At 59.8% G+C, this 9,657-nt stretch overlaps 1 protein-coding gene across 1 annotated transcript; it reads right to left on the bottom strand.

Moving 5' to 3' along the window:
• Positions 1-41: 41 nt before the first annotated feature.
• On the bottom strand, positions 42-6,242 carry Wdr18 (WD repeat domain 18). The gene is made up of 10 exons (XM_005331949.5): positions 5,998-6,242; positions 4,931-5,041; positions 2,808-2,941; positions 2,570-2,711; positions 1,976-2,119; positions 1,810-1,874; positions 1,600-1,724; positions 1,303-1,469; positions 444-512; positions 42-359 (listed from the first exon to the last, which is right to left on the bottom strand). Exons 1-10 carry the CDS (start codon positions 6,205-6,207, stop codon positions 228-230), a joined length of 1,299 nt encoding a protein of 432 aa, XP_005332006.1. The 5' UTR covers positions 6,208-6,242; the 3' UTR covers positions 42-227.
• Between the last annotated feature and the right edge of the window lie 3,415 nt (positions 6,243-9,657).

The following is a 9,657-nucleotide window of genomic DNA, read 5'->3' as shown; positions in this document are numbered from 1 at the left end:
TTGGCCACTGGGTCTGGCAGGGACACATGGCAGCAGAAAGCGGCTTTTAGACCATCTTTTGTTAAAAACAGAACAGCACCATGGGACACGACCCATACCAGTGGACCAAAACCCAGACAAAACGGCCCCCAAACGGAGTAAAAAATCCAAACGAAACACAAAACTGGCCCAAGCGCCTGAGCCCGGCCCTTGAAGGTGCTGGTCGCGGAGGCTTCGAAGCGCGGCCCTCACTTGGCCGGCCGCGTGATGATGCGCGTGGAGAAGTCGAAGAGATCGCGGTTGATCTTGCGCAGATTGCGCACTTGGTCCTCCAGCTCCGTCACGCGCACGCGCAGCTGGTCCTGGCCACCTAGCACGTTCTAGGGAGGGGCCGGGGGGGTCAGAGGGCGAAGAGGATCGGCACCCCCACCCCCCCACCCGCTGGGGAGCGCCGCCCCGCCCACCTTCTCCATGGTGCTGCACATGACCTTGTGCAATTGCTCCAAGCGGTCCAGGTAGCTGGGCTCTGATCCCTGCAACACAAGGGCACGCGTGACCCCGGACTGTGCCACACTGCCAGGCCACATCACCTGGAATGCTGCCCACAGCTCAGAGGCCAGGTGGCCGCTAGGAGGCCAGGTGCTCTTTCCAATGTGTCACTGTCCAAGACTGCCTGGGAGAGTCCTGGGGACAGCAACAGGAATGGAGACAGGCACAGTGCAGAAGTGGTACCTGGGCAGGGCAAGAAGGCTCAGGACCTGGAGTGGGATCAAGTTGCTGCCCAGGAGGGGGCCAGCCAGCCTGCAGGGTCAGCTCCACCCATAAAGCTGTCCAGTGGCAGCCGCCATGGCCAGGCCTGGACAGGGGACGTGAGCCAGAGGCCTGCAGCGGTGAATGAAGCAGGCCCAGCGTGGCCAGGCCCAAGACAGTCACGTGGATGCCAGGCAGGGGTTTGAGGGTCGTGACACCACCTGGGGCCTTAGCGGGGACCCTCAGCAGAACCATCTGGAAACACCACTGCCCACCGGAGATGGCTGTGGAGGGTCAGAGCACTGCATGGTCAGGTGTTGGCAGGACACCCCTACACGCCAGGCCTGCAGCCACCCTAGAAGTTCTGGCATTTCCTGGACCCAGGCTGCCGGGCCCCCTAATGCCACCAGTGGCCAGTGGCTGGTGTTGTTTTGGGGAGACACTGAGGGGCACTGACCTTCCAGCTGGGAGGGGATGCTGAGGATGTGGGCCTGTGAGAAGAGGCTGCAGTTTAGCAGGAAAGACCCCCAGGAAAAGGTGCAGAGGCACCCTGCAGAGCAGGTGGGGGCCTACCTGCTGGTGGCGGCCTAGGCGCACGGGGAGGCCCCCTCCTTGCGGCTCGTCCCCGTGCTCGGCGCCCAGTAGGTGCTTGTTGAAGCGGGGCAGCGGCAGGCTGGGCTTGAAGTCGGAGCTCAGCATGCCCACTGGTGCCAGCAGGATGGATGCGTTGGTCACAGGGCCTGGGGGACACCAACAGTCAGCCCCACAGACCCAGGGCCTGAAGCCTGGGCTGGCCAGGCCTGCAGGCCTAGGAGGCCACTGGCCCTCAGGCTGTGCCCGTTCCTTGTGTGGATACCTGCGGGCACCCACCTCTGAGGGCCATGGTCCGGATGCACTGCTTGCTCTGGACGTCCCAGAGACGCACCGTCTCATCATGGGAGCCCGAGAGCAGCACACTGCCGTCCGTGGACACCGACAGGCAGGTCACCTGGTTCCTGGGAGATGGACCCAAACAGCGTTAAGGAAGGTCAGTGGAAACCCTGGGTCCAGGCCGTGCCTCAGCCTCCTCCCCGTCCCCACCTGTGCCCTCTGAAGACCTTCCCAGGGTCCTGCTCTGGCTGGAAGCTCCTCTCCCTCTCTGTGGGCTGTGGAGGCCAAGACAGGACGTGAGCACCAGGGAGCCCCCAGCTGCTGCCCGCCGCCCCCAGCCCCCCCAGAGCTGCCCACTCTCCTGCCACCCACTCACCCGAGCACAGAGGTCCACTTGGAAGATGGAGCCATCACTGCCACCACAGAACACGTGGTGTTCGGCCAGGTCCATGGTCACAGCCATGATGCCCACATCAAACAGGACGGACAGCAGCAACTCACCAGAAGAGATCTCCCACAGCTGGGAGGGGCAGTGGGGGGTGGGAGGTGTGGGCACAGGGCTGTGGGTGGGGGCTCTGGGAAGGTCAGGGGCTGGTGGTCCTCAACCTGGGCACCTTGGCCTGGGTCCTATTCAGTGGGAGCTGTCAGGGTCCAGGAGACTCGGTCTTCCCTGGCATGGAGTGCATTCTCCTGCAGGAGAATCCCTGCTCCCACCAGTGAAGCCTCAAGGGCAGCGAGGCCCTCAAACCTGCACAGGCCTGGCCCAGGGCCTTGGCCAGGCGCGGCAGGCCGAGTGGGAATTTCCAGGAGACGGGCTGGGCTGTCCACCCTTGCTGGATGTCCTTGGGGCTTAAAGCACCAGGGGATTACAAGCTGTCTGGCACTGACGGCGGGGGGAGGAGATGGCTGGCTCGAGCCACCAGGAACCCAGTCTGTGAGCCGCGCAGCACGGGCCGGCGGGGGGCTCTACCTTCACTGTCTGGTCCAGCGAGGCGGTGGCCACCCGGGCCAGGGGGCCCCCAAAGCCGCAGTGCAGGTCTGTGATGGGGAGCGTGTGCTGAGACCAGACGTGCCGGGGCGCAGGGATTCTGGAGGGGTCCACCTGCAGCACACTGGGGGCAGGAGGCCCCTGGAGTCGCCCCAGCACTTGGAATACCCGGACTCCCCGTCCTACCAGCCCTGCCTGGGCCCCTGGGTGGGCATGCTACCTGCAGAGGCTCCAGGTCAGCACCAGGCAGTCCCTGCCCCCAGAGAGGAAGTGGCTGCTGTCCCCAGTGAACTTGAGGCACGAGAGGTCCTGGTAGTGGCGGTTCAGGATGACCAAGAGGTTCCCGGTGGAGACCTGGGAGTGAACGGGGCACCAGGTAGGAGGAAGCTGGGCTACCGGTCCCACTCCCTGGCTGCAGGATGCCAGGGGCACACCACAGGAGTCCTGTCCACCCGTCCTGGGGCCAGAGCAAACCCCCAGGGACAGGGTGGGGCGGCTCTGTAGTCCTGGGCCAAGGAAGGCCCCGCTACACCTCCGACTGAGCTTCACGGATGGCACACTGCTGGCTGTCCTGCCAGTGCCCCCTTGTCCCCATCTGCACGACAAAAGGAAAGGGGGACACATCTCCTGCCACCAAGGGGGGCCCCTCCTCTGCTTTCGCCCTGCACTGGTGGCCAGCCCTAGGGAAGGCACGGGGCTGCGCGGGCCCCCTGAGGAAGGGCTGGTTGGGGACTTGGCCACAGCGGAAAGCTCTTTGGAAACCCGCGGCTGGACATGCAGAAGGCCCATCTCAAGCAGAGGAAGTGGGGGCAGCTGGCGGCAGAGACGCGCCCACTTGCATGGCACCCGAGAGGGGCTGAGCTGAAATGTGCCCTGCCAAAGCATGTTCCAGCCCTGACCCCCTCCCCAGGACCTGTAAATGGGACCTTATTCAGAAATAGGGTCAAACTGGGTGCAGCCCAGAGGTACAGAGCTTGCCCAGCACCATGAGGCCCTGGACTCCATCCCCAGCACTGCAGACAAGGAAGGAGGAGGAGTGGGCCTCTGCAGATGTGGGCAGCTGCTGTCCTCGTGAGGACAGGAGATGGGGTGACAGCAGAGATGACAGCCTGCAGCCACAGCAGGGCACCGGAGCCCCAGATCTGGAGGCAGCAGGAAGGACCCTACTGTAGGCATCCAGGCCCTGCCCAACCTGCACACCTGCAGCCTGGACTTGGCTTCAGGGCTGTCGTCTGAAGCTGCCTGTCCACGGTGCTTTCTAGGGCCTCCTCGGGAGGCTCACAAGGCAGGCACCCACCTAGCAAGCCCGCCCTCCTCTGGCCTCTGTTTCCCCACCTGCACCCAGGGCTGTCCCAGAGCAGAGAAGGACTAAGTGATGTTGGCACCATCCAGCTCAGTCCTGGACACGGGCACCTCTCACGGGGCTGGGCAGAGGGGGCCACACTGTGTCTCCTGGGAGATCCAGTCCCTGGGAGCCAGCAGCACGAAGGGTAGGCCCAGGACTCGGCGCTGCTCAGACCAGCCACTGACCCACGACCTGCTCTAGGGCTTCTAGTCCCTCCTCACATACCCTCACCCTCACCCACGGGCCGTGAGACCACCACTCCCTACCCGCAGCAAGAAGGGAGCCTCTGGTGCCTCCCCAGGGGGAAGGACCACTAAACTTCTGCCCACAGGCAGCCCACCCTGGGCTTCGGGCAAGCAGGGCAGACAACCTGGAGCCCGTGCCATGTCTCCCTCTCTGCCTCAGCAACTTCTCAGCATCTCGGGCTGAGGGTGAAGTTCCGGGGTGACAGGATGTCCCCAGCACCTCTGGGAGGAGGGGACAAGATCAGGGAGGGGAGAGATGCAGCTCTTGGGCCTGGAACCCTGTACTGCCTGCATCTCCTGCTCCAAGTGGGTGCACACCACCCTGAACAGGTGACAGCACATAACAGACTCTGGGCCAAAGCCAGCTGAGGCCTGACTCTGTAGGTTAAGTTCCAGTGGCACGTCACCAAGCCGTGCCCACTGTTACAGGTTGTCTAGGGCCACTTCCCTGCCAGGCCAGAGCCCTTGGCAGAAACGGATGAGTGTGGCAGGGACTGGATGGTGCACGAGGCCCTGAGGGGCCATCACCTGACCCCTTTATAACTCAGAGTCAGACGATGTCCGCTGCTGGGAAGAGATGCTCTGCCAATGTGGGGATGGCCCCGAAAGTCTACAGTGCCCCCCGCCTAGACTGCACTATGGTCTACGGAGGAGGACTCAAGAACCTCAAGGGAACCGAGGAAGGCAGAGCAGAGTTGAGACCCCAGAGCAGTCGCCAACTGCTCCCCATGGGCACTCTGGGTGCTTTCTCACCTCCCATAAGTAGATGCTTTCTGCAATTCCTGCCAGAACATAGAGGCCATTGGGTGATGTGGTCAGACAGGTGACAGGTCCAGGGCACATGATCTTTTGCTGGAGCTGGTCCTGGGGACACACAAGAGAACCCTGAGCATCTGGTGAGAGGCAGGGGAGGGTGAGTGGAGGGGACACCCAGGCAACTGGTAGATTCAGAGTGCTAGAAAGAGAAGCAGGGCCGGGCGCCGTGGCAACACCTGTAATCCCAGCAACCCAGGAGGCTGAGGCAGGAGAATCAAGAGTTCAAAGCCAGCCTCAGTAAAAGCCAGGTGCTAAGCAACTCAGTGAGACCCTGTCTCTAAATAAATGAAATACAAACTAGAAAGATGACCTGGGCACAGGGCTGGACTGAATGCACAGTCCAGCAAGGTATAAGCATGACCGTGCTTTCTCTGGAGAGGAGAAGAGCAGCAAAGCAAAAGGGTCTGTGAGGGCCCTGGATCCAGAGCCCAACAGCCAGTAGGCCTGCACTCCAATCCAGCTCACCCTACTGTGACTCTGAACCAGGTAACATGGAGTAGTGGTCGCCCAGAGTGATCTCAGCAAGTCCACGGGGCGGCAAGCAGATTTGGGGGCTGCATTCTGGGGCTACTCATGGAGAAGAAACGGTAGGAAAGGCTCTGATACTGAAGGTGTCTTTGGGGGATAAATGCATGAGTCTCTGGGGCTATCCTTCCAGGGGGCTCCCAGAGATCTCAGACCCTCTCCATCCTTCTGCAAAATCACAAGGTTCAAAGGACCCTATTCACCCCCTTTAGTCAAATTTAGCGCTCCCGAGCTCGCGCATGCGAGCAAGAAACCTCCCCCACAAGCTAAGCCTGTGCCAGGCCAGCTCTCCAGGACCCGACCTCGGCTCCCACGCATGCGCAGAGTGCCCTAACGCGCCCACCGCCGGCGCATGCGGTCTAACTCGACACCCTCACCCCGTTCCCCTCTAGGACTCCGGGCGCCTGGGACTCTTTCGCGTCCCCGCTCCCTCTCGAAGCCCCCCGCGCCACCCCGTGTCCCGAGCCCGCGTTTCCCACCTTCCGCTGCAGCTCCCAGGCGCTGATGTAATTCTTGCCCAGCTGAGCCGCCAGGAGGTACTCGCCATTGAGCAGCGCCAGGCCGCGGGGCCCAGCCTGGCCGCCGCGGTAGGTGAGCAGGTTGGCGCCCGAGTGCAGCTCCCACACGACACAGCTCCACAGCTGCGCCGCCGAGTCCGTACACACGGCTACCTCCATGGGCGCCGCCATCTTCCCCAGCCGCCACGTCCCGGAAGTGTGTCATCCCCAGCGAGACGCGGGCCCTGGCGACTCGCAAGCTAGAGCGGCACCTACTCGCTCTTGGGCGGGGTTGGCGGACCCGCGCAGGCGTACAGGTCTCAGGTGGACCTGCGGCGGCGGGCCTTCAGCAGGGAGTCGTGGGTCGCACGGCTCGGTTAGAGTTGTTGGATAGCGACCTCTTCCGAGTCGGAGGGTTTCTTTTGAGCAGTTAGGGTGATCTGGCCATTTCCTTCTGTTCGCTTTTGGCCAAGTGACCATTCTTTTGGATTATTATTCTTTTGGTACAAGGGTTGAATCCAGGGGCGCTTAACCACTGAGCCACATCCTTACAACCCCAGGCCTTGTAATTCTTTTTGAGAGAGAGGTCTGAGCTGCTGAGGCTGGTTTTGAGCTTGCGATCCTCCGGTCTCAGCCTCCCAAGCTTCTGGGATTACAGGTGTGCACCACTGCGCCTGGCTTCGGATTTTTTTTTTTTGTGTGTTCAAATATAAAGTACCCACCTCACAGTCCTACACGAAGACACTGCACGTGGAACAGACTACACACCTTACAGCAGCGGGTGGAGGGCTGGGGCGGTCTCAGTGGGGGCGAGCTTGCCTAGCCGGCAGGAGATCCTGGGTTCCAGATGGAACCAGCCAACAAAATAGCCCTCGCAATAGCCCTAGGTGGCGCACAGTGCCTTGTGATTAAATGCTTACTTCATTGATCAGTGTCTACCTCCCCTTTGACCTTGCCTCTTTGGGGCCCGTTGTTCACGCCCAGCACGTCGCAGCTCTGTCTGAATAGCACTAGTTTCAGGCCAGAGCTGCCAACCTCAGGCCGCGTCTCTAAACAGAGGTTCCTTCCTCCCTTCCTTTCCTTCCTTCCTTCCTTTCCTTCCTTTCCTTCCTTCCTTTCCTTCCTTCCTTTCCTTCCTTCCTTCCTTCCTTTTCCTTCCTTCCCTTCCTTGCTTCCTTCCTTTCCTTCTTTTTCCTTCCTTTCCTTCCTTCCTTTCCTTCCTTTTCTTCCTTTCCTTCCTTCCTTCCTTCCTTCCCTTCTTTTCCTTTCCTTCCTTCCTTTCCTTCCTTCCTTCCTTTCCTTCCTTCCTTCCTTCCTTTCCTTCCTTCCTTCCCTTCCTTCCTTCCTTCCTTCCTTCCCTTCTTTTCCTTTCCTTCCTTCCTTTTCCTTCCTTCCTTCCTTCCCTTCCTTCCTTTCCTTTCTTCCTTTCCTTCCTTCCTTTCCTTGCTTTCCTTTCCTTCCTTCCTTCCTTTCCTTCCTTCCCTTCCTTTTCCTTCCTTTCCTTCCTTCCTTTCCTTGGTTTCCTTCCTTCCCTTCCTTTCCTTCCTTCCCTTCCTTTTCCTTCCTTTCCTTCCTTCCTTTCCTTGCTTTCCTTCCTTCCCTTCCTTTCCTTCCTTCCCTTCCTTTTCCTTCCTTCCCTTCCTTTCCTTCCTTCCTTCCCTTCCTTTCCTTCCTTCCTTTTTCTTCCTTTCCTTTCCTTCCCTTCCTTCCTTTTCCTTCCTTTCCTTCCTTCCCTTCCTTCCCTTCCTTTCCTTCCTTCCTTCCTTTCCTTCCTTCCTTTCCTTTCTTTCCTTCCTTTCCTTCCCTCCTTCCTTCCTTTCCTTCCTTCCCTTCCTTCCCTTCCTTTTCCTTTCTTCCTTTCCTTTCCTTCTTTTTCTTCCTTTCCTTCCTTCCTTTCTTTTCCTTCCTTTCCTTCCTTCCTTCATTTTCCTTCCTTTCCTTTCCTCCCTTTCCTTTCCTTCCTTCCTTTTCCTTCCTTTCCATTCCTTCCTTCCTTTCCCTTCCTTCCTTTCCTTCCTTCCCTTCCTTTTTTTTTTTTTTTAAAGAGAGAGTGAGAGAGAGAGGGGGACAGAGAGAGAGAATTTTAATATTTATTTATTTTTTCTTAGTTCTCGGCGGACACAACATCTTTGTTGGCATGTGGTGCTGCTGAGGATCGAACTCGGGCTGCACGCAAGCTAGGCCACATCCCCAGCCCCCTTCCCTTCCTTTTCCTTCCTTTCCGTTCCTTCCTTCCTTTCCTTTCCTCCCTTTCCTTTCCTTCCTTCCTTTCCGTTCCTTCCTTCCTTTCCGTTCCTTCCTTCCTTTCCTTCCTTCCTTCCTTTCCTTCCCTTCCTTTCCCTTCCTTCCTTTCCTTCCTTCCCTTCCTTTTCCTTCCTTTCCGTTCCTTCCTTCCTTTCCTTTCCTCCCTTTCCTTTCCTTCCTTCCTTTCCGTTCCTTCCTTCCTTTCCTTCCTTCCTTCCTTCCTTTCCTTCCCTTCCTTTCCCTTCCTTCCTTTCCTTCCTTCCCTTCCTTTTCCTCCCTTTCCTTTCCTTCCTTTCCTTCCTTCCTTTCCCTTCCTTCCTTTCCTTCCTTTCCTTTCCTTCCTTCCTTTCCTTCCTTCCTTCCTTTTCCTTCCTTTCCTTCCTTCCTTTTCTTCCCTCCTTCCTTTCCTTCCTTCCCTTCCTTTTCCTTCCTTCCTTTCTTTTCCTTCCTTTCCTTTCCTTCCTTCCTTCCCTTCCCTTCCTTTCCTTCCTTCCTTCCTTTCCTTCTCTCTTTCTGGTGCTGGGAAAGCAGCCCAGCCTCCCCGCAAGCCGGGCGAGCTCTGGGCCACTGGGCCGCATCCCAGCCCTAACCAGCAGCAGGGTACAGCGTGGGGCAGCAGCTCGGTCAGCCCTAACCAGCAGCAGGGTACAGCGTGGGGCAGCAGCTCGCGGGTCTCTGGGCCGGGCTCAGGGGGCCTGCGGGGCCGAGGCCGGGCCGCGACGCGCGACCCCGCCCGGGGGAGGATCGCGATGCGGCCGCCAGGGGGCAGGCGCGAGCCGCGGCGGGAGCGGGACAGCGCACCTGGCGGGTGGGGGGCGGGGGGCGACCTTCAGCGAGGTGTCCGCGGCGAGCGCGGCGGGCGGGCGCTGGGCGGGAAGGGCCTCGTGGTGCAGCTTGGCTGCATTTTGTCCTGAGCGGCTCCCGGCCCCCTTCCCAGAATGTGGTGCAGTGTTTGCGGGGGCTTGAGCCCAGGGGCGCCCTCCCTCTGAGCTGCGACCAGGCCTGGTAAAATTTTAAGACAGGGCCTTGCTCAGTTGGGGAGGCTGGCCCTGAACTTGCTGACCCCTGCCTCCTAGGAGAGGTGGGGATGGATGACAAGCGGGCCACCCCCCAGGCCCTCCTCCCTGCCTTCTTAGTCACTGTAAGAAACAGGAAAGATACATAAGAAAGAGAAGTCGGAGGCCGGGGTGAGGCTCCCTGGTACAGGTCCCACAGCACAGCAGGGGCAGAGTCCCCTCCAGTGCTGACCTCATGTTCAGACACCAGCTGGAGGGAGACCCGGCTCATTTTGCCTCCTTTGACCTGGGGCAGGTCACTTCCTGGCTCTGGGCCTCAGATCCCCTCCTGTGTGTAGGGGTGCTGTTGATCTTGGGGTGCTGCTTAGAGGGCTCTGTGAGG

Source organism: Ictidomys tridecemlineatus, chromosome 2 (genome assembly GCF_052094955.1).
Source record: "Ictidomys tridecemlineatus isolate mIctTri1 chromosome 2, mIctTri1.hap1, whole genome shotgun sequence".
Taxonomy (NCBI): Eukaryota; Metazoa; Chordata; class Mammalia; order Rodentia; family Sciuridae; genus Ictidomys; species Ictidomys tridecemlineatus.
This window is presented reverse-complemented; position numbering and strand designations above follow the sequence as displayed.